The sequence below is a fragment of the Schistocerca cancellata genome, chromosome 3 (genome assembly GCF_023864275.1).
Source record: "Schistocerca cancellata isolate TAMUIC-IGC-003103 chromosome 3, iqSchCanc2.1, whole genome shotgun sequence".
Classification (NCBI taxonomy): Eukaryota; Metazoa; Arthropoda; class Insecta; order Orthoptera; family Acrididae; genus Schistocerca; species Schistocerca cancellata.
Genome location: NC_064628.1, coordinates 750,213,503 through 750,239,013, shown reverse-complemented (window position 1 = coordinate 750,239,013; position 25,511 = coordinate 750,213,503). Strand labels below are relative to the sequence as shown.

At 42.1% G+C, this 25,511-nt stretch overlaps 1 protein-coding gene across 1 annotated transcript in view; it reads left to right on the top strand.

The window, feature by feature from the left end:
* Positions 1–25,511, top strand: part of LOC126176550 (uncharacterized) — a 954,985-nt gene that overhangs the window by 293,970 nt on the left and 635,504 nt on the right. The window contains exon 2 of the mRNA XM_049923708.1: positions 2,438–2,569. Within this exon, the coding sequence (XP_049779665.1) occupies positions 2,438–2,569 (132 nt within the window). The remainder of the gene's footprint in view (positions 1–2,437; positions 2,570–25,511) is intronic.

Here is a 25,511-nt window from a genome sequence, read left to right as displayed (position 1 = left end):
GCGGGACCGTAGCCCAGCTTCATGGAGACGGTTGCGAATGGTCCTCGCCGATACCCCAGGAGCAACAGTGTCCCTAATTTGCTGGGAAGTGGCGGTGCGGTCCCCTACGGCACTGCGTAGGATCCTACGGTCTTGGCGTGCATCCGTGCGTCGCTGCGGTCCGGTCCCAGGTCGACGGGCACGTGCACCTTCCGCCGACCACTGGCGACAACATCGATGTACTGTGGAGACCTCACGCCCCACGTGTTGAGCAATTCGGCGGTACGTCCACCCGGCCTCCCGCGTGCCCACTATACGCCCTCGCTCAAAGTCCGTCAACTGCACATACGGTTCACGTCCACGCTGTCGCGGCATGCTAACAGTGTTAAAGACTGCGATGGAGCTCCGTATGCCACGGCAAACTGGCTGACACTGACGGCGGCGGTGCACAAATGCTGCGCAGCTAGCGCCATTCGACGGCCAACACCGCGGTTCCTGGTGTGTCCGCTGTGCCGTGCGTGTGATAATTGCTTGTACAGCCCTCTCGCAGTGTCCGGAGCAAGTATGGTGGGTCTGACACACCGGTGTCACAGGGCCAACACCCGGCATCATGGTGTGGGGAGCGATCTCCTACACTGGCCGTACACCACTGGTGATCGTCGAGGGGACACTGAATAGTGCACGGTACATCCAAACCGTCATCGAACCCATCGTTCTACCATTCCTAGACCGGCAAGGGAACTTGCTGTTCCAATAGGACAATGCACGTCCGCATGTATCCCGTGCCACCCAACGTGCTCTAGAAGGTGTAAGTCAACTGCCCTGGCCAGCAAGATCTCCGGATCTGTCCCCCATTGAGCATGTTTGGGACTGGATGAAGTGTCGTCTCACGCGGTCTGCACGTCCAGCGCGAACGCTGGTCCAACTGAGGCGCCAGGTGGAAATGGCATGGCAAGCCGTTCCACAGGACTACATCCAGCATCTCTACGATCGTCTCCATGGGAGAATAGCAGCCTGCATTGCTGCGAAAGGTGGATATACACTGTACTAGTGCCGACATTGTGCATGCTCTGTTGCCTGTGTCTATGTGCCTGTGGTTCTGTCAGTGTGATCATGTGATGTATCTGACCCCAGGAATGTGTCAATAAAGTTTCCCCTTCCTGGGACAATGAATTCACGGTGTTCTTATTTCAATTTCCAGGAGCGTATTAAAGATTTCACAGTCTTGGCTGAATACAGGTACCAGGTTAGGATCCTGTTTTGTTTATGAGCGGGATAAATTTACCACGTGGACACAATTGTTAATTTGGATGATGGTTATTATTCTTAAAGCACATTTCAACTTCCTGGCACACACTATAATACATAGCTAAAATGTCGTACCCTGTAAGCTGTGATCAGCGACGGTGGCAACAACTGCATCAATATCAGAACGGCCAAGAGGAGTTATCCATGTCGGACTTAGTTCCTCTTCATAGCGATGATCCATGTTATGATCAACAGCCCGTTTTTCTCCCCATACCAGGCCGTGATAAACTGCAGTTTCCAACCGAGGCAAGATGCAACCATATGGCGCACTCCACACTATGCTGGCGCTGTACGAGCTGCCTCTAAGATCACTAACCACCGACTAACGTTGTTCGCGCCTGCCAAAGCGCGCCAAACGTTTCTGCTCCCACGTTTTCCTACGCTTACACAGCTTCCCGTTCCTGACGGAACTACTCCATCTTTTATACTACACACATCTCATGCAGCCGTAAGTGAGTGTCAGTAACTATTACATACATAATTACATTATAGCACCTTTTTACATTTCATAATAACAAAATGGTTCAAATGGCTCTGAGCACTATGGGACTTAACATCTATGGTCATCAGTCCCCTAGAACTTAGAACTACTTAAAACTAACTAACCTAAGAACATCACACAACACCCAGTCATCACGAGGCAGAGAAAATCCCTGACCCCGCCGGGAATCGAACCCGGGAACCCGGGCGTGGGAAGCGAGAACGCTACCGCACAACCACGAGCTGAGGACTCATAATAACAAATAGATATCTTTACAATATTTAAAAGTAAATATTACACCCTTTTTCTTAATGTGTACATTCATTTTAATCTTATCAGAGAGTTTCAGTATCGATTTCGCTTCAAACAAGATGTCTTTACTTCTGCTTTAACAGTTTCAATAAAAGATTTACAAAAAAATTTTTAAAAATATGAACAGTAATGTCACAGTACCCGGCACCTGTACAACACAATGCATGCACGTTTACATGCTTGCATTCAACATTCTAGCGGCTGAATTTCACATTTGCAATGGGTTATCTCGCGTCTACATTAGTTAAATGTTATCTAGACGAATGTATTCCCAAAATTTTAAGTTAATTATGTTTTGATATTGCGATTTCTTTTTCCGTAATTGTATAACAGCAACGTGGTGTTACCTGTTTGCAGGTTATTACGCGGACCAGCTGTCCGTGGCCCAGGAGGTGCGAGGGAACCACACGGTGCGCGTCAAGAACGAGAGCCGGGGTTTCCACCTCAACAACCTGTCCTACGCGGGCCCCATCGTCATGGGCGTCGGTGGTGAGTACCGTCCAGATGCCACACCTGCCAACTGCCAGCTGGCTCGCCGTTTCGCTACCTTTGCGCAGAGAAATTCATATACGATGGTTCAACCTGAATCGTAAAGATGACAATGTTTTCGAAACACGCGTGTCGAAGAAACTTTTGCCAAATACTATGCTGGTTCTCTAGTCTACCGTGACGCAGTGTAATGTTAATTCAGATAACACACATTTAATTCTGAGTGCAGATTCCGTGGACCACATGCGCTACGAGCACCACGTCATCTCTCGACGCTAGAATCGGATGTAAGTATAGTGCGTCAATGTTTTCCCTAAGGGTAATAGCTACCATGGTGCTGGAAGGCCTTAATTCTAAAATCTGACTTCCTCGTCAGGAATCTAAGTCTGGGTCTTACTGCAGAGATTTTCTAGTTTATGCAAGGCGCCGATTGTATGTTTTGTTTCACCTGTAAGTATTTCAGTACATTACATAGTATCAGCAGTGGTTTTTTGTTTATTATTTATACAAAAGGTTATTATGCCTTGATAACATTTGGGGAGCTTCACAGAAAATTCAGTTTAAAATTATTTCTGCAATGCATTAGTGATAATTAGACCGGATAAGCGATGAAAATAACATCAAAGAAGAATTAAAGGAGCTACAACACACCTTTCGTGCCAGCGGCTATGATGACAACATCATAGGAAAGGTAGCTAAAACCAAAGGGGGCAGAACACGAGAAGAAGGCAAAGAAGAGAAGCTTCCACTGTTACACTTACCATATGTAAAAGGCGTCAGTGAACGGCCAGGCTACGTCCTCCACCGACGAGGTTTCAAACCGATTTTTCGAAGCAATCACAGGATCCACGAAATGATAGGTTCCACCAAGGATGTAGTCAACAATCTTAACACTGCAGGTGTTTACGAACTACGGTGTGAGTGCGGAGCTGCCTACATAGGAGCAACAGGGAGACGGGCTTACGAGTAGCGGAACACGAACGCTATGTAAGATTACAACAGCATAATAAATCGGCGATAGCGGAACACCACCGTGACTGTGGACAGCAATCAGGTTCCAGGAAGCCCGAGTACTGGCGAAAGAATCGTGGATGCGAGAACGCACAATACGGGAGGCCATCGAAATTATTAAGGAGCCTGACAACATCAACAGAGAAGATGGCTACAAACTGGCTGTCCTGGCTGCCGGCCATCCCAGTCCAACGGGCCGCGGGGCAGAAGCTACACGGGACACGCACGGTATCTGCACGAACAGCCGTAGAGCAACTGTCAGTCCACTTCCAGGCACACCAGGAGGAAAACTTGCCGACCAGAAGCTGAACGCTGATTGGCGGACAGTTACCAATCGTTCACCACATGGACATCTACGAATGGCCTCTTTCCTTCCATCTTCCCTTACGTCATGACTAGCCAATCATATTGGAGGGCCAATTAAAGGTTTTACAACAGTGACGTCAGACATCGATAGTCTGTAATAAATAGAAGCACCCTATCCCCATGCAAAACCAGTCGTGTCCTGAGGAAGGCCGTTGCAATTCGGCCGAAACGTCGGTTTTACTTTATTATTGTTGTTGGTTTTTTAGTAATGACGCGGCATAATACCCAGAAGAATTTCAGTCACTATGACACTGGCCGCGGAAGCCTACGATCTTGTAAAATTAACATATGTTTGTATACAGGCATAGCTGAGGGCTGTGATAGATAATACGCGATTGATCCATGGAATGTTACACATCTATGCCGCGTGCAGAATCAGTTCTACAATACAATTTTGAAAAATGGAGATAGTTTCTTCTTCTTCACTTCATGTATTAGGAAATTGCTTGTTACGGTATTGATCTCTTGCAGGGTCTTCGTACTTTTCTTCTTCTATCGTATTTATATTTTAGAGCCATTACCGGGAACGTTTCTCCACCCATACGGTCTACATGTTCCTTCCATTTTCTCCTATCTTCCTTTATTTATTTATTTATTTATTTATTAAGATTATTGTACAGTTACGTTTACCATGCATAATGTAATCAATTATATTGTGTTGCGGGGCTGTATTACCATATAGTATACAGCTTGTCAAAAGCAAATTTCTCAGTTTTCTTTAATTACAGATTTAAAATCGATATACGATAGCGCATTTTTCGTGTCTGACTTATTGTTTCTGGTTCGTTACTAGCGTATTAGACGTGTGAAAACAGTTATTCTGTTCATTGTCGTTGTTTTAATAGTTGCACGCGCATTCTGTTTGCCAGCCCGCCCACCTTTAGGGGGAATCGAAACTCAATAAAGGAAAAAAAAATCTGTTTGTTTTTCACAAAATACAACGTTTGTATCCTCAGCTCATGTGCCGTGTTTCCTTGTGTGTTTGTCTCTATTTCAGAACTTAAGTCACATTACTCATGTATGTGCAGAAACATACATGTAGACAGAATGAGCGACAGAAATAGATAGGGGGAGAGAGGGGGAACTTTGATGTGGAGAGTAATCATACGACGTTTGGAATAAGAGTGGAAATACTTGAGAAACGAAGCGCGATGTAATTGGGAAGGAGGTCATGTTTTGTTTTTGGTTTTCTTGTATAATTCTTTAGTGTTTTTATGCATTGTCGTATTTACTCCTTTAGTACTTTTTTCGGCGAACTACTGATTTTTGATAACTCGCTAATACTGTTAATTTCAGTGCAAGCTATTAGTAGATTCAAGAACTTTTAAATCGGTTGTTAAGTTACTTGAGTGGTGATTCTGTGCTTTTAGGAGAACAGTAAATTTAGAGTGGGAGCTGTAACTTTTTAGCGCTCTGAAAAATTCCGCATATCTGGCTCTAAAATTCCTACATGTTTGGCCCTCGTGTACAGATTGATAGCAATTGCAAATTACATGATAGGTAATAGATTGGCTATATTTAAAAATGTTAGTGGTTTGGTTTTGCATTGTATGGAAGTGGGGACCTAGAAACGACGGAGAGGCTTCGTCCCCGCCGTAGCCCTCAGTGGTTCACAGCCCCACAACAGGCTACAGCAGTCCACTCACCCCACCGCCGCCCCACACCGAACCCGGGGTTATTGTGCGGTTCGGCCCCCAGTGGACTCCCCCGGCAACGTCTCACACCAGAGGAGTGTAACCCCAATGTTTGCGTAGTAGAGTAATTATGGTGTACGCGTACGTGGAGACAGTTTGCGCAGCAATCGCCGACGTTGTGTAACTGAGGCGGAATAAGGAGGAAAAGTCCGCATTCGTCGAGGCAGATGGATAACCGCTTTAAAAACCACCCACAGACTGACCGGCACACCGGACCTCGACACAAACCAGCCGGACGGATTCTTGCCGGGGACCGGCACGCCTTCCCGCCCGGAATGCAGTGCGTTAGACGGCAGGGCTAACCGGGCGCGCTGGTTTGTCCTTACTATGTTTCATTTTTCCATGTAGTGTCTTTTGATCATGGGTATGCTGTTCAGTCGGTTTATTACGAGTAGGGGGCGACTGGATTAGTCGTGGATAACTGCTAGTGGTTATTGACTTCTCTATTGTGAACTCTCATATATTGTGTATGATGAGCTCCATTAAACTTAGCCTTTTATCCGATTCTTTCTCAGTAGTGAAGTGTTTTATGGATGGACAATGTACGCCATCATTTAGTTCGTTCATGGGGGCACATGGTTTATCTACTAGGCAAATTACATCGTCTACATTCAGTTATGTTCTCTTCATGTTACTACTGTGTCAAAGAACTTGCTTTCTGTTTGATTCACAAATGAGTTAGTCAGTAGGCCGCTGATTGGCGATCCCATCGGTAGTCCTCTTTGTTGTGAGTAAAAGTTATTGTTGAAGTTAAAATATTTTTCTTTGTGATGAGCTTGAAAATGGCTGATTTTTCTGTATATTTGTCGTGGAAGTCAGTGGCTAGCAATGCAAAAACGTCTAAATCGGTGTCATGTCTCAGTATAAATAGTCTTGGCTAAGAAAGGTCAGAAGGAGTATCTTAATGTTTAAATTTTCTTAAATCTTCATCTCATGTTAATTATGATATTATTTGTAAAATAAAAGAGAATTCACTTTATATACGTACATCCGCTTAATTTGAAAAAGGCTTTCTAGTACTGAATATCGTATCCCTTAGGCTAAATAAATACTGTTTCATGTACACTCAGAGCTCAACTTAAAACATAATGAACGTTTGGACACATAGTTGTTCATGACTCCCAAAATTAACCAATGGCATCAGGGTCTGTCCTCCAATCTTCGGTTGTATTCTGAAAAGCACAGTAACAAAGAAAAGTTAATGCAGAAAAAATCTAGTTGCTTCTCGCAGTACAGAGCAAAATGTATGTAGCACTACAAATCTCATCTTCCTTTATCCAGATGATCACCTATTCACAAATAGTACTGTATGGTGGACATTGGGCTGCAGAATGGTGGGAAAACTACGCAAGGTTTTGAATTTCTCTTACGTCAGCGGTCTTTCTATTGGTGCAGTAATGTTTAACTTCACGAGAGGAAGTGCGCTCTAGTGCATTATTCTCACTGCATATTAACAGAGTTGCATGTACTGTAAGAGCAATCGAGATGTGACTGTTAAGCAATACAGAGGAAGCCGCTTCGACCACCGTCACTCCTTCTCTCTCTCTCTCTCTCTCTCTCTCTCTCTCTCTCCTTCTTTCTCTCTCTCTCTCTCTCTCTCTCGCCCACCACCCACCCATATTTTTGCCCTTTCTCGGTTTTATTTAACTATTACATCTTTAATTCTTCAAATGAGATGTAAAATAGTGTCTAAGAAAATATCAGTATCACAATCAATCATAACAGTTTGACAAGCAGATTAACTGAGGCTGTAGAGTGCAGGACAATACGTTATGCCATCTGCTGTCCGAACGCGTAACTACTTCCATTTTACGATCCATATTGGCTAAACCAACAGTGATGAGCCTAAATAATATGACAATTGCCCACCTCGAGGCTGAATGACGGATAGGGGAGTTGTGGGCACATGACGCAGCAAGAAAATTATTCTACCAACGATACAGACCGCAAATGGTGAAATCCTCTGACGTGAGCGACATCGACACAAAGGGCAAATCGTTGTGGCTCAGCACCTCGGAACGAGAATCTCAGAAACTGCGAAACTGGTCGGTTTTCCGTGTGCTACTGTCGCGAATATGTATCGAAAAGTGGTTGGAGGACAGTGAAAAGACGATTAGGCGACAAGGTGTGGGACGTCCACGCCTCATCACAGGACTTGGAGGCCAGAGGTTTCCCAGCCCTACTAAGCAGGATAGGCAGCTATCTGTGGCAGTGCTGACGATGTAGTGCAATCCTGGTGCAGGTGAAAGTGTTTTGGAGCACACCGTTTAGCGTGTATTGTTGAACAGCACACCACCCCTATGTTTTCCCTTGTTAACCCAACAACAGTGGAGACGGTACCTTGCAAATTGGAGCCGCGCGGGGTAGCCGTGTGGTCTAGGGCACCTCGCCACGATTCGCGCGGCTGTCCCCGTCGGAGGTTCGAGTCCTCCCTTGGGCATAGGTGTGTGTTTTGTTTAAGGTAGATTAAGTAGCGTGTAAGCCTAGGGACCAATGACCTCAGCAATTTGGTCCCATAGAACTTACCACAACTTTCCAATTATTTTTTTTTCGAAATTGGACTGTGGTAGTAATCCAAGCCACCATGGTAGTTGTTTACAATGTGAACATTATTGCATACCACTTTCTTGAAGTCATCCGATGGCGATGGTATCTTCAAGCAGGGTAATTGTCTGTGTAGCAACTACATACCGTGCTATAGGGATTTAAGGAACTTGATAAAGTGCTCACATTGATGTTTTGGTCAGCAAATTCACCTGATATGAACAAGATGGAACATAACTCGGACGCTATCGAACGCCAACTCCGCGCTCAGACAACCGGTCCGTAATTTACGGGAACTGAGTGACCGGTGCGTAGACAGCAGGCGCCATATATCTCTGCCACCAACCACCTTAAACGATAATCGATGCTAACGTTATACATCTGCGAGGAATTTTTGAAAGTTGTAACCGTGACATAACCTAATGGAAACAGAACAATCGAACTTGGATTCGCTTCCGATACCCTCCAGCAGAGTATAAACAATAGTAAACGGTGGGTCAAGAACAGACGTTCTCCCAGCACAAAAGCAAGTTGTAACATTACATATCAAAACAGGTCGCCTGCCTAATGAGGCATTCTTGTGTCAAGCATAACCATAGAGCAGAAGGCAGTGCTAAGGCTAACCTAACCGTCCTTGATACACAGGCTAAACTCTTTCCTTACATCTGTTAACACTATAACACAGTAATCTAACCTTGTTGATAAATGTGCTACTAACCAGTGAGTCAGATAAGCAAATGGCTAATGAGACAGTAAACGGCAATATATGCCTCTCAACAACACATACCTAAAAATGAACTATGTGCAACAGTTCATAAAAACAAATACCGACAAACATGAAACTGGCAGCAATACTGAACAGGGAAAAGCTTGAAACGACTCTGAATTTAAATCAGAGGGTCTGCTAATGATCATCATCTATAACTTCATTGCTTTGTACAGGGTCTGTATGCCGGTGCATTAACTAACTTTCATTAGAATAGACAAAACAATAAATAGTTCTTTCTTAAACTCGGTTTCAAGCAACTAGACAGAATGCAAATCTAACTACACTGGCTCTGAAGAAGCTTTTGCACTGATTCATTGAATCGCTAGGCTGGTACATGAGGACCCTTAAACTTTCATGGTTTTAAGTACCATGCTCATTATCAAATCTACACCAGTATGTATGAGAAATGGTAAGTATTCTTATCATTACTTATTAGTTAAGTAAAGCACAACTGATTACAAATTCTTAAATAACAAATGTGCTTTCATAAGCAGTCTTTTCACCTAACCAGTATTATATCTGGCTTTGCAAATAACAACACAACGTTAAATTCAAGTTCAGCCACTTTCTTATAATAAATTACAAGTCGAAATTAAATTCACTAGGATAGGTATCCTGTCCAGGTTTGTGATTTGGGACAATCACGGGTCTAAAAAATTGGAAATTTGTGGTAAGGACTTACGTGACAAAACTGCTGAGGTCATCGGTCCCTAAGCTTATGCACTACTTAATCTAACTTAAACTAACTTATGCTAAGAACGACACATACACGCACACACGCCTGAGGGAGGACTCGAACCTCCGACGGGGAAAGCCTGTGGACAGTGACAAGACGTCCACGGACCGCGCGGCACGGATGTAAGATAGAATTTTTAGTAACATCACGATTATTATTAAAATTAAGCAAATATCGCAAATATTTAGTCCTTTTAGAGTGCCAAATACAAAAAAATTTAATGGCACTGGTGGCTCAATTTGCAGTGGCTATTAACCTGGTGGCGATGCCGTCATGGCAGTACTGTAGGTCTCGCCGTATTACTGATTTTCTTGGCATCTAAATAATATTTTTATATGGCCAAAAACCACGTCATGATAATGGTATCACGAAATTCAGTATCCGAAACCCATAAATACTGCCCTTAAGGGGCTCCGGAACGCCCTATACTTGCAATGTTAAAATAACGCTTATAAATTACATCTTTTCTCACAAAGTATTTGAGGTAGGAAGTTGAACTTTTTACAGATTATTTATTGGAATATGGGCTACAACTTAACACAGGGATTTTACAAAATTTTAGTTCAGTTATTAAAGATGTTTTTTTTCAATTGTAATGAAAATTCACGACATTTTTTGCAATTTTTTATTTATATATTCAAAAATATACAGTTTTTTTGGAAAAAGGCTGTGTTAAATTATGCAGAAGGTACTGTGTAACATTTACTGAAAGTTTGAAACAAATATGTTTGGAAGATCCTTAGAAAACATGTAATTAGTATGAGAAAATAAAAGTTTTGGGAATCGAGCGACAAAGATTGGATTAACTTTTTAGTGCATTCCAGGTCCATAGGATGGATTATCTTCATCCTCTGCAAACTCCTCCTCCAGCTTCCTCTTGTTCCTCCTCCTGTTTACTCTTGCTTGTATTTCTAGACTCTTTACAGCCCTGTCTGCAGCCCGAAGGCGTTCCTTGTCTAAAGCAAGAATCGCTCGTACCATGTTAGAACCTATCTTCATTCCCATATTTCTAAATACCTTGCACCTTACAATGTTGCCATCATTGAAAGTCGCAACAGCATCATACACACCAAAGTGAAGTGTTTCTATTCCAACAAATACAGTCTTGGGGATTCTCGACCATATAACACTATTTACACTTTCATTGGGGTTTTGAGTTTTTCCATGAATACACTTTTTCAACAGTTCAGGTGCTGCTAAGTCTCTGAAAATAGGTTTAGCCACAACACATACTTTATCTCACATCACTAAAATGTACCTGATGAACACGGACGTTAATAATAACACCATTTGACAGCAGTTTAACAGCGCCACAGTGGGTCACGCCCATGTAGAACACATTTCAAAAAAAAAATTAAAAATAGTTGTAGTCTTCGGAATTGAATAAATTATATATCTATTAAAAGGTAATAGTCTGCAGATTCAGAAAACGCAAAAAAGTAAAAATTGAACTTTTCATGATTTTGAGCCTTTCCGGAGCCCCTTAAGGTCTTCCGGCCTCAAAACTACAGGAATATGAGCCACTATGATTTGCTGCTGCTACCAAAGTGTTAACCACAGCACTGCTCAGCCCAGACTCCTTATTCGTCACGAAGGAAGAGTTCTCACTTGCGCGCCAATCACATCATTTCCACTCCGCCAGGCTACTTCCGTAGCTGCGGGGCGTCCCCATATCTTTTACATTTAACCCTACGTTCCCTAATTATGGACCACATCATTTACAGTACATTACATAACAATCACTCCATTAGTTATTTAAATCCACAAGCATAATTTAAACAGCAGCGTTCAGAAATTCACATAATTGAAACATGTATACATAGTCAAAGAATTTCCATGACAGATACGACATTATACATAAGCAATACTACAAAATGACATAAAAATATCGATACAGATGCGAAATAGGTCAAAAATAAGTATTACAACCTACCGAGACATATCGATCCATGCCACGCAGAATCGATGCTATATTGCTTCCAAATGTGGACTAACTCTCTACTAAGCACATGAACGTAACTTTTTCGCTAATTAGTTGGTATTCCCCAAGGCACCGGCAAGCGCTTTGCACTTGTTGCCACTGTTATGCTGTCTTCAATCGTAATATTTCAAATTCTTATTTTAGTCCAACGCGTTTCAAATCTCAGTTATAAACATGTTAAATTATTTGAAGTGTAAGAGAAAATGAGGGCTGTTTCCAATGCAAAAGATGAACATTTCATGTCCATATGAACGTGATGAGTTGAAGCAAGTGTAACGCCCAAAAATGATAAAGCAATCTATGAAACGAGTTGGAATGAAACAGATGAAGGGTTAAGACTGAAGATGGTAAATTGGTAGCAGAAATGTTGGTTGGTTGTTTAGGGGAAGGAGACCAGACAGCGTGGTCTTCGGTCTCATCGGATTAGGGAAGGATGGGGAAGGAAGTCGGCCGTGCCCTTTCAGAGGAACCATCCCGCCATTTGCCTGGAATGATTTAGGGAAATCACGGAAAACCTAAATCGGGATGGCCGGACGCGGGATTGAATCGTCGTCCTCCCGAATGCGAGTCCAGTGTCTAACCACTGCGCCACCTCGCTCGGTGTAGCAGAAATGCCTGTTGGCTATAAGTTAGGGCCACGTTTTTAGGCCAGAGGTCTCTCTATTCATTTTTAAGGCTATGACAGGGAAAATGAGAAAAATTCAATTTCTTCCTCTACATCTGTGATCCTGTCGTCCACACATTAGTTACAGTTCAGAAGATACAATGGCGTGCTGAAAATTAATACCTCCGAATTTTTTATGTGAAAACACTTACAGCTTTTAAAATAAAACAAACATTATTGACAGTATACATCTTTGGGGTTGTAGAAAAATGTCCGCTACCAGCCACAATAAAAGGTTGTTTATTCGTCACACGACCGGTTTCGGGCTTGCGCCCATCTTCAGGTGTTTATACATTCTTTTACATGTTTGTACTGTTGGAGATCACTGTATAAATACAAAAAATTATTTGCTGGTGACTACACAAATACAAGTGGGACTATTGTAAGTGGTAAGGCAGCATTTGACGAAAATTTATCTGTACTTACAAAAAGATAAAGCACCATTATTACAGTTATGCTGTGATGAGAGATTTGCCACTTAGTTACACACTTAGTCATTTTCACGTCCATATATCAGGTATAGCTCCATATTACGCTGTTATGATGTGCATTCGTGAAATACTCTATGTTTACATATAAACATGTGGGCTGTGGTCAAAGAACTTAGATGTAGCAAATGTAAAGATGTTGCTCACACAGAAACTCGTAGGTGCTGGTCAAAGAACTTAGCCACAGGAAGTGCAAAGGTGTTGCATATATAGAAATTTAGAAAGCTATTATAGACTGCGACGTTTCTTGACACACATTATGAAATTTTTTGGTTCACATTTTTGACAGAAAACTTAGATCTAGGAAGTACAATGTTGTTATATATAAAATCACTCAAAGCTATTACAAATTTAAAAAATTAAAATTAAAAAATGACAGCTAGAACTGTTTTGAGCCACACTGTTGTCAGATAACTTAGATCTAGGAGATACAATAATGTTACATATATGAAATTTTTGAAATCTATTACACATTATAGAATCCCAGTTACAGCTTGTGTTTAAAATATGACTATTACAAATTATGATAATGACCCTTGGACTGTTGTATGACTGCTACATCGAATTTCATAGAATATTACTTTGTTATTATATCAGAGGATAATTATTTTCTGTTTTTGAATATTTCATGAAATATGTGAAGATAGGATTTGTTTGCAAGTTCCACTTGTTTGTTCAGAACAAGGTCCGGTGAGTTAGAGCTGTGGATATAAATTTCTAGTTTTTCAAGCAAATTCATTTTCTTTCCTTTGTTCACAGTGTGTAGTATTTGTAGGTTTTCTGTAATGGCTGTGGCTGAGTGACCATGGCATTGCAAAGCTGGATTTATCAAAATTATTTAGCCGGAAGGCATCCATATACTCACGGTATCTTATAGTGAAACTCCTTCCAGTTTGGCCTATGTAGAACTGTGGGCAATTGTCAAGTTTGTAAATACCTGATTTGTGGTGGCATTGGTTGTTTGTCTTACTCTTGTGGATGATGTGCTGTTGTAGCTTGTTGTTAGTGCTGAAAGAAATTTAAATACCAGTTTTCCTCAAGAGGTTGACAATTTGGTATGAAATTTTACCTATAAATGGTATGCAGGCGAATGTGTTTTTTCAATCTGATTTAGTAGGTGTGGGTTGTTTCTTTTTGATTTTGTTGTTAAGTTTATCAGTTACATCTGGGTTGTATCCATTTCTCTGTGCAATTTCTTTTATAATGTTAATTTCTTTTTGTTCATCATGGAGACTGAGTGGGATTTTATGTATACGATTAAGTGTGGATCTGAAGAATGCCATTTTGTATTGTGCTGGATGACATGAGGAGTTCTTAATGACAACGTCACTAGTGGTAGGTTTTCTGTAAACCTGGAAGGCATATTTGTTGTTTACATTAGATATTGTACGGTCAAGAAAACTGATGCCTTTATCTACTTGATGTTCTACAGTGAATTTGATGTTGTTGTGCATGCTGCTGAGGCCTTTAGCAAGTTTCTCAATCTCCGCAGTTGTACCATTGTACAAGATAATAGTATCATCCACATATCTTTTGTAGTATATTATTTTATTTTTAAGTGAACTATCTGATCTGAAAAATTTTGTTTTCTATGTGGTTAATGTAAATATCTGCAAGTATTCCTGCCAAACTACTGCCCATTGCAAGACCATCTTCCTGTTTATACATTTTGTTACTAAAAGTAAAATAATTGTGTAATAGGACTAGTTCTAGCAAGTAAATGAGTTCACATATTTCAGCCTTGGATAGCTTTTTGTGTTTTAATAGGTTGTTTCTAATTATCTGAATAGTGTCATGTACAGGAATGTTGGTGTAAAGGATTACTATGTCCATTGAAGCAAATTTGGCACCCTCTGGGACATGAAAGGGAAGCAGTGGTTGGGAAAGGAGTAAGACAGGGTTGTAGCCTCTCCCTGATGTTATTCAATCTGTATATTGAGCAAGCAGTAAAGGAAACAAAAGAAAAATTCGGAGTAGGTATTAAAATTCATGGAGAAGAAGTAAAAACTTTGAGGTTCGCCGATGACATTGTAATTCTGTCAGACACAGCAGAGGACTTGGAAGAGCAGTTGAACGGAATGGACAGTGTCTTGAAAGGAGGATATAAGATGAACATCAACAAAAGCAAAACGAGGATAATGGAATGTAGTCAAATTAAGTCGGGTGGTGCTGAGGGAATTAGATTAGGAAATGAGACACTTAAAGTAGTAAAGGAGTTTTGCTATTTAGGGAGTAAAATAACCGATGATGGTCGAAGTAGAGAGGATATAAAATGTAGACTGGCAATGGCAAGGAAAGCGTTTCTGAAGAAGAGGAATTTGTTAACATCGAGTATAGATTTAAGTGTCAGGAAGTCGTTTCTGAAAGTATTTGTATGGAGTGTAGCCATGTATGGAAGTGAAACATGGACGATAACTAGTTTGGACAAGAAGAGAATAGAAGCTTTCGAAATGTGGTGCTACAGAAGAATGCTGAAGATAAGGTGGGTAGATCACGTAACTAATGAGGAGGTATTGAATAGGATTGGGGAGAAGAGAAGTTTGTGGCACAACTTGACTAGAAGAAGGGATCGGTTGGTAGGACATGTTTTGAGGCATCAAGGGATCACAAATTTAGCATTGGAGGGCAGTGTGGAGGGTAAAAATCGTAGAGGGTGACCAAGAGATGAATACACTAAGCAGATTCAGAAGGATGTAGGTTGCAGTAGATACTGGGAGATGAAGAAGCTTGCACAGGATAGAGTAGCATGGAGAGCTGCATCAAACCAGTCTCAGGACTGAAGACCACAACAACAACAACAACAACAACAACAGGTATAAAAGTTACTAAGAATGTATTTAAGTTTCTTACTGATAAAATATGCTGTACTGTTTCTTGAGTTGACTATGGGGCGTATAGGGCAACTTTTGTTACGAATCTTTGGTTGCGAACGTAGTTTGGTGCAGATGGGTTCATGACAAGGCATAGAACATCACAGTCAGATAAAAGGAAGTCAGAAGTTTTCAGTAGTTTCTTAAGCTGGGCCTGAAATTTGGGTGTGGGGTCTTTGTGTATTTCATGTATGTTATTATTCTGGAAAAATTCTAGAGTTTTGTTGATATATTCAGATTCATACATAACAAAAGCAGAGTTCCATTTATCAGATTTGACTACCAGAGCTTTGTTTTCAGATAGTTTTCTGTTAATATTTCTGAGCAGTTTGGAGTCACAGTTATTTCATTTTTGATTTTGTAAGTTTTTGTGTATGATATTGTTAACTTGCAGCCCAAAACTAATCTTTTCATTATTATTTATTTTAGCTGAGTCACATGCCATTTTAGAGCAGACAATTAATTCTTTGATATTATTGTCAGTGAGTAATGGTGGCATATTATATTTGAGACCCTTTCAAGTAATTCAGTTTCACTTTTGTCAAATGAGATAGTGGTTGAATTAATCACCCTATCATAAAAACTTTGTTCTGATGTGGAAGGAGATTGTAGTTGTTGCAGTTTGTTAGGGTTAAGAGCAAGTAACTTCTAATTATGTCTAGTTGACACTACTAGTTGTTCTTTGCACACGTTGTCATTAATTTTTTCTAAAATACACATAAATCAAGGAGTTGCTTAGTGCCAAGTGGAGTTTGAGCATTTGTTTGTTAAGAGCATCTTTACGCTTGTGTAATGATTGGATTTCAGTTTTTAACCAAACAGTTTCACATTTTGACTTTGCTATTTTGGCTGACTTAGTGTGGCTCCTAACATTAATTTTAATGTAGTTCGGTATTACTTTAGACAAAAGGCACTTTTTGTTGAATTTGATTGCTTGAATGGTCTTCATCATCTTGATTTTACATGTTTTGAATGCATTGACATTCGGAATACCTGGCTGGGTAACATTAAATGGATTTCACATAGAAATGAGGAAGCATAAGCTTCAGCACGCCCTCATAGTTCTCAACTTTGAATAATACCCTTATACTGTACTCTTCATTTCCTTTTTCCTTTCCTCTGTGCAGGGCCTGATGGTTCACTGTGGGAGTGCTGCACTCTTCAAAATTGAGGTCTTCTGTAAATAATGGTCCCACGTCTCGTTCTCATTGCGCATAAAAAGAAACTCAGAGTTTTAGTTCTTTTCCCAATTTTTCTGTGGTTGCAATGTAATTTTTTTAGAGAACTCCAAAGCGAAAGTATCTCTAGTGCTCTTTTTATATGGAGGGAAATTTGCCTCCGTAAAAGATTGCTGGCTGCCGTTTCTCCTCGCCGTCCATCGACCGTGGGAAGTGTAAGGTCATTGCCCGAGGTGCTCCCGGAAGACCACGCCCTCTTTTTGTCGTGTCGCTACAAAGTACGTGACCACTCGCTGCAGAACCACACGAAAGCCCTGCTGCTGCCGGTGTTGCTCTCTCGTCGACTCCAACGCTTCTTCCATTAGCGTCTCTGAGGTCGTTGGCACACGGGACGAGGAAGCCGACGTTGACGTGCACGCAAACGCGATATCCAATGTCGCGAGACAGCACCGTCGGTACACGGGACGATCTGATTTACGTGATTTTGCTCTTTCAGCGCTCTCCAGCGGCAGCTGTCAGCTTTATTTGGCTCGCAGACAATACAGTTTGTTCAGGAAAATGGACACGTGTAGAATTCCTGCATTCGCCCTAGTACGACGCGCGTTTCCTGCCTTCTCTATAAGCTAGTCACGTTGCTCAGTCTGTGGTATGTATACAGTCATGCTCATAAATTAAGGATAATTGCAGAAAGTGGTGCCACACAACGTGGCACTACACAAAACTGGTGCTAATAGCATCGGCACATAGGGAACACACACGACACAGATCTCTAAGTCCACAGTATTACTGGTAAGTTGAGAAAACCACCCCGAAACACATGTTCTACAAAACGCCACTGTTCCCTGCGCATGTACCCCGACATCAGTATGGGATATGATCACCATGCACACTTACACAGACCGCATAATAAACTGGCACACTGTGGTTGAGCAGATGCTGGGGTATAGCCTCCCATTCTTGCGCCAGTGCCTGTCGGAGCTCCTGAAGTGCCCTAGGGGTTTGAAGGCAGCGATACGTCGACCGAGAGCATCCCAGACGTGCTCGATGGGGTTTAGGTCTGGAGAACAGGCAGGCCACTCCATTCGCCTGATATCTTATGTTTCAAGGTACTTCTCCACGATGGCAGCTGGGTGGGGCCGTGCGTTATCATGCATCATGAGGAAGGTGGGACCCACTGCACCCCTGAAAAGGCGGACATACTGGGGCAAAATGACGTCCCGATACACCTGACCTGTTACAGTTCCTCAGTCAAAGACATGCAAGGGTGTACGTGCATCAATCATAATCCCACCCCACACCACAAACCACGACCTCCATACAGGTTCCTTTCAAGGTTGGTATCTGGTTACTGGTTCACGCCAGATGAAAATCCGCTGAGAGTCGCTGTTCAGATGATACCTGGACTCGTCCGTGAACATAACATGGGACCACCGTGCCAGGTTTTACGTGCTCTCCTGTGAACAGGGATCAATGTAATGCACCTTGCAGGTCTCTGGGCGAATAAACCACGTCTGTTCAGCCGTCTGTAGACTGTGTGTCTGGAGACAACTGTTCCAGTGGCTGCGGTAAGGTCCCAAGCAAGGCTACCTGCAGTACTCCGTGGCCGTCTGCGGGCACTGATGGTGAGGTATCTGTCTTCTTGCGGTGTTGTACACTGTGGACGTCCCGCACTGTAGCGCCTGGACACGTTTCCTGTCTGCTGGAATCGTTGCCATAATCTTGAGATCACACTTTGTGGCACACGGAGGGCTCGTGCTACGACCTGCTGTGTTTGACCAGCCTCCAGTCGCCGTAGTATTCTACCCCACATAACGTCATCAATATGTGTTCTTTGAGCCATTTTCAACACATAGTCACCATTAGCACGTCTGATAACGTCTACACTCTTACTCGCCGCACCGTACTCTTGACATGCACTACACATCTCTGCGTATGTGGACTGCTGCCAGCGCCACCGTGCGTTTGTGAACGTGTTATAAGACAAAAAGGAAAGATACAGGTACAGTTAATAAGTACATCAGGTTATGAAAGTTCACCAAATCAGACAAACCCACTTCTGAACAGAGAATACACTTATATTTACATAACATCAAGTATTGCAGAAATTATTTCTATTAATTTCGTAAGTAAGTCCCACAACCTTTTGGAGAACTCGAAGTTGCAAAAAGAATTGGATGCGTCTGCTCACTCCGCTAGGCTGTAGATTCATTATGAGCTACCTTGTATTTTGTCTTATTGTCTCCTATAGCCCATAGTTGCCGATATGTTATCAATTTACATTTAATTACAACAAATCCTAACAAGAACGACACGTCTTTCATGAAACTTTAATGCGTCGTTGCATTAAAACGGCTTACTCTGATAACACGAGAGTTATAATACAACCAACTAAGAAAATTCTTTAATGTTAACTAATTCCTTAATCACCGACATGTCGTTTTATTACGACATATCGTACCAATAAAGATTCTTTCTCGAGGCATTCAATTTGCTGGGGCTTAGAAACAGTATATATTCATGGGGTGCAGGATAAAACATAAAACCCACCGAATATGGGCTTGTAATGAACGCGACAAATACAAGATGGCATATTTCTTTCTGCGAGCCTCAGGCTTTCGCTTGTGATGTAGGGAACGTTCTTGCATCCTGCTGGTTCTACTTTACGTGACACATCGCCGAAATACCGCACAACTAATTCTGTGTTTCACGTGACGAAATGGCTCCTCAACGTGAAATAGCAGGAAGTGACGTCACAAAACTCCTAGAGCGCCACGTCAACATCAGACATCTCGTCCCGCGTGCCGACAGCATAAACAGGAAAGACTGGTACGTTACAGCGTAGAAGGTAACGATTCTCAAAGGGAGTGTGGTTACCACGGACGGCAGTGCATGTTCTACAACGTACTTTTGTGCTGTCTGCAACGTTGGTGAGGGGTTCTTGTTTTAGGGCTTTCCATTCCTCCACCAGCACTGTTGCTAACTGCTGGATGGTCTTTGGTTTATGTTAACGTGCTGCGATACGTCTCCCCAATGCGACCTATACAGGGTGTTACAAAAAGGTGCGGCCGAACTTTCAGGAAACATTCTCCACACACAAAGAAAGAAAATATGTTATGTAGACATGTGTCCGGAAACGCTTACTTTCCATGTTAGAGCTCATTTTATTACTTCTCTTCAAATCACATTAATCATGGAATGGAAACACACAGCAACAGAACGTACCAGCGTGACTTCAAACACTTTGTTACAGGAAATGTTCAAAATGCCCTCCGTTAGCGAGGATACATGCATCCACCCTCCGTCGCATGGAATCCCTGATGCGCTGATGCAGCCCTGGAGAATAGCGTATTGTATCACAGCCGTCCACAATACGAGTACGAAGAGTCTCTACATTTGGTACCGGGGTTGCGTAGACAAGAGCTTTCAAATGCCCCCATAAATAAAAGTCAAGAGGATTGAGGTCAGGAGAGCGTGGAGGCCATGAGATTGGTCCGCCTCTACCAATCCATCGGTCACCGAATCTGTTGTTGAGAAGCGTACGAACACTTCGACTGAAATGTGCAGGAGCTCCATCGTGCATGAACCACATGATGTGTCGTACTTGTAAAGGCACATGTTCTAGCAGCACTGGTAGAGTATCCCGTATGAAATCATGATAACGTGCTCCATTGAGCATAGGTGGAAGAACATGGGGCCCAATCAAGATATCACCGACAATGCCTGCCCAAACGTTCACAGAAAATCTGTGTTGATGACGTGATTGCACAATTGCGTGCGGATTCTCGTCAGCCCACACATGTTGATTGTGAAAATTTACAATTCGATCGCGTTGGAATGAAGCCTCATCCGTAAAGAGAACATTTGCACTGAAATGAAGATTGACACATTGTTGGATGAAACATTCGCAGAAGTGTACCCGTGGAGGCCAATCAGCTGCTGATAGTGCCTGCACACGCTGTACATGGTACGGAAACGACTGGTTCTCCCGTAGCACTCTCCATACAGTGACGTGGTCAACGTTACCTTGTACAGCAGCAACTTCTCTGACGCTGACGTTAGGGTTGTCGTCAACTGCACGAAGAATTGCCTCGTCCATTGCAGGTGTCCTCGTCGTTCTAGGTCTTCCCCAGTCACGAGTCATGGGTTGGAATGTTCCGTGCTCCCTAAGACGCCGATCAATTGCTTCGAACGTCTTCCTGTCGGGACACCTTCGTTCTGGAAATCTGTCTCGATACAAACGTACCGCGCCACGGCTATTGCCCCGTACTAATCCATACATCAAATATGCATCTGCCAACTCCGCATTTGTAAACATTGCACTCATTGCAAAACCACGTTCGTGGTGAACACTAACCTGTTGATGCTACGTACTGATGTGCTTGATGCTAGTAATGTAGAGCAATGAGTCGCATGTCAACACAAGCACCGAAGTCATTACCTTCCTTCAATTACGCCAACTGGCGGTGAATCGAGGAAGTACAGTACATACTGACGAAAATGAGCTCCAACATGGAAATTAAGCGTTTCCGGACACATGTCCACATAACATCTTTTCTTTATTTGTGTGTGAGGAATGTTTGCTGAAAGTTTGGCCGTACCTTTTTGTAGCACCCTGTATGTACTTGATAGTATTTAAGAAGGATGAAAGTGCAGTTCAGTCCAGTCGACAAATAATGATCACGTTCTACAATGCTAAACATATCCTCATATGGCGAGAGGTGGGGACACGTAAAGCACCGAGGAACATTGTCGAACATGTTTTGGTGGTCCATGTGCTATGGTGTGTGGAGGCATAATGCTGCATGGGAGTACAGACCTCCAATCCATTGAACACAGTACACTCACAAGTCAATGTTATTGGGCAGATTAAAACTGTGTGCCGGACCGAGACTCGAACTCGGGACCTTTGCCTTCGCAGGAGAGCTTCTGTAAAGTTTGGAAGGTAGGAGACGAGGTACCGGCAGAAGTAAGGCTGTGGGGACGGGGCGTGAGTCGTGCATGGGTAGCTCAGTCGGTAGAGCACTTGCCCGCGAAAGGCAAAGGTCCCGAGTTCGAGTCTCGGTCCGGCACACAGTTTTAATCTGCCAGGAAGTTTCATGTGTGGGATTCATTGGGAGGACGTGCTGCAGCACGTCCACACTGTGGCGTGTGGTGTGTTGTACAGATTCAGCAAGATTAGAATAAAACTAGTTACTGATTATTAATGTAACATGAGGTTTTATGTAATCACTGCTTTTCCTGGCTAGTGAACGTTATTTTGTTAAAGAAATCTCCACCTGGGAACGTGCAGCAACGACGTCTATCAAGCAATGTAAATGTCACGAAAATCATTCACAAAATTAATCATTTGTAACCAACAAACAAGCTAAATGTATGATAAGTAATCTGAACTAAACAAGAGTAACGATATTTAGTAATTTCAGTGCTGCTGTTTAAAAGACTCTTTGCTAGTTGCAGATCGTTTATCAAAATTATCGCTACTGTTATCTCGAGGTGGCAACATTTTTCTTTAAACAAAATGAGCAACAGTACCACACGTACATAACAGTAATGTATTTTCCTGTCTAAATATTTCATAAAAGTTGTTACGAAATTACCAGTCTTCATACATCAGCAGACAAGAATTTATATCACGTAAGATGCTGCTTGCATTCATAGAAGTTCGATATGCTCACAGTCTAACTGGAATTTATTACCTCAGAGTGGGTCCTCGGCCACTAGTACGCAATTATTATTGCAATTATAACCAACGACATTTAAGTCTGTATAGAAAATCAATTTAAAACTGCCGCTGCAATATTTCACTAAGCTGGCGGCTAACATAAGACAATCACTTATCGATTCTGCTTCAGGCCGTATTTTACTCGTAATAAATATTACATATTAAATCTTTTCTCACCTTCACTATATGCATTAACATTCGAAAATATTTCTCAATGTTTCGTGACACATTAATATTCACTATTTACAAATAAACTGCGCTGTAGATCAAAAGGGCTAATGGCTGCGTTCTTTGGTAGCTGAGTCGAAAACTTAACAATATATAGAACGAGAATTACAATTAAATCAAACTCCAAACAAAGAAGATTCATTTCAATAACAAATAATCTCTATTTTCAAATATCAGTTATCAATATAACAATACTTAAGTACAGTCTTTTACTGACCTCTGTGTCACGAGACATCAGTCACCCATCAGTACAACAGTTCGAACAAGAAGGATTTTTCTACAAAAATCTTAGATAACAAAAGACTGAGATTTTCATTATCTTTTTACATGGGTATTGTCTAAGATACATTTTTAACAAAATATTAAATTATATTGTTGAAAATAATTATTTATTAATTTATTAACGATGAAGTTCCTTTTTCAGTATCAAGAGAATACGATCAAAGTTCAGTCACATTCCACATACAATGCTGTCGTGAATAACATCAATGTAATTATTGTCTTTGAATGTGTCATTTCTGTTCGTCTCATTGTGTATTTCTTTCCGTTACTTCCTGTCCTATACTGTGGCAGTCTTATCTATGCATGGTCCAAGTTTCGTCGAGCTATGTTGTCAGTGACACATCATGTAAAAGTTACTTTAGTCGTTAAGTTTTGCACACCAATGTGTTACAGACGTGTGAAAAAACGAATAACATTTTGGGTTCGCCAATAAGTCCAGAAAAACTTAAGCTGCATGTCGTTTGTAGCAACAAAGAATCTGCAACAGCAAGTTTCAAAATTCACAACTTCTGATAAAATGACTAAACAGTTCTACAGTGATTACTCTAATTCTCCAACCATGACACAGCGTAATCTGAACACAGGACAATACTTCACATCAGAGGGACTGATATTAGTCACTTTGAAGTAAAAATGCGTTGATTTAATTTTAATTTTCCTTGGATTCGGAGAACAAGAAGAGTTCGTTCCTGGGAACCAATAACGGCACAAATAGTTAATTTGGATAAAAACGAATATCATAAAATTTTACAAAACTCTTTCTTTTGCGGGTACATGGCTACGGGATGCGCATTTGTTTCATTTTCGTAGTACAGTATTTTACACGAAGAGAAACCCATATTAAATGCGTCGTACCGAAGAACACGAAAATATTTTGAGAGTATGCTCTAGGGAATGTATATGTCCATACCAAAAGCAGAGGACTGAAAAAAGGTTGCTGAACGCTTTGGTCAGTTACTACACGCGCAAACGAAGTTGACACTCGGCGCGGTGGCTGATGGGAGAGACCATTAAAGGCATTTCCCATTTACAGTCACTCCCACCAGCCACCGCGCCGAGTGTCAACTTTATTTGCGTGAACAATATGCAGTCATCCGAACTGTATTCGCGCACTCGGTGGCAAGCAAGTGCCAATTGAAAAATTGGCAAATGATGTTTCGACACAACTCAATTACAAGTTATACCACTTTATTGTGTTACTGACGCCTTACGATGATCGTGGATTATTTACTCTATTCGAGCCCTGTTACGCTGCAAGGTACAGTGACGGAGGAATATTTCGAGCTGTAACAATGAAACACGGCATGATAATTAGTAGAATTATATGCATTGTTTTTATACCGCATAATCATTCAGACTATAAAGTTTCATTTATTATATATGAAGATTTGTTAGGGGGCAATTCCTTTCTTGTGTATTTTATTATTTACATGAGGTATTCCGCCGGTGCTCGGTACCGTTCCAAGAGAGTTGAAAACGGACTTGGAGTTTCGACGAGCAAAGTCGCGACCATCATGATGCTGTAAACAGAACCTGGATTCATCCGAAAAAATGACGTTTTGCCATTCGTGCACCCAGGTTCGTAGTTGAGTACACCATCGCAGGCGCTCCTGTCAGTGAAGCGTCAAGGGCAATTGCAGCCATGGTCTCAGTGCTGATAGTCCATGCTGCTGCAAACGTCGTCGAACTGTTCGTCTTGCAAACGTCCCCATCTGTTGACTCAGGGATCGAGACGTGGCTACACGATCCGTTACAGCCATGCGGATAAGATGCCTGTCATCTCGACTGCTAGTGATACGAGGCCGTTGGGAAACAGCACGGCATTCCGTATTACCCTCCTGAACCCACTGATGCCATATTCTGTTAACAGTCACTGGATCTCGACCAACGCGAGCAGCAATGTCGCGATACGATAAACCGCAATCGCGATAGGCTACAATCCGACCATTATCAAAGTCGGAAACGTGATGGTACGCATTTCTCCTCCCTACACGTTTCACCAGACAACGCCGGTCAACTGCTGTTTGTGCGTGAGAAATCGTTTGGAAACTTTCCTCATGTCAGCACGCTGTAGGTGTTGCCACCGGCGCCAACCTTGTGTGAATGCTCTGAAAAGCTAATCATTTGCGTATCACAGCGTCTTCTTCCTGTCGGTTGAATTTCGCGTCGGTAGCACGTCATCTTCGTGGAGTAGCAATTTTAATGGCCAGTAGTATATATATTGAAAAAACGCTTGTTACCCAGAAGGTTCCCTGTAACAAGATATTTATCGTCTAATATATGTTGTATTTAAAGGCGCGATAAAACCCTTAAAAGATCGGTGTTGCCAAGTCCTGGTTTTTAGTCCAAGTTATTCTACAGACAAAAAGAATATTTAACAAGTCGGGGGTTCGCAGACTACTACGAGCT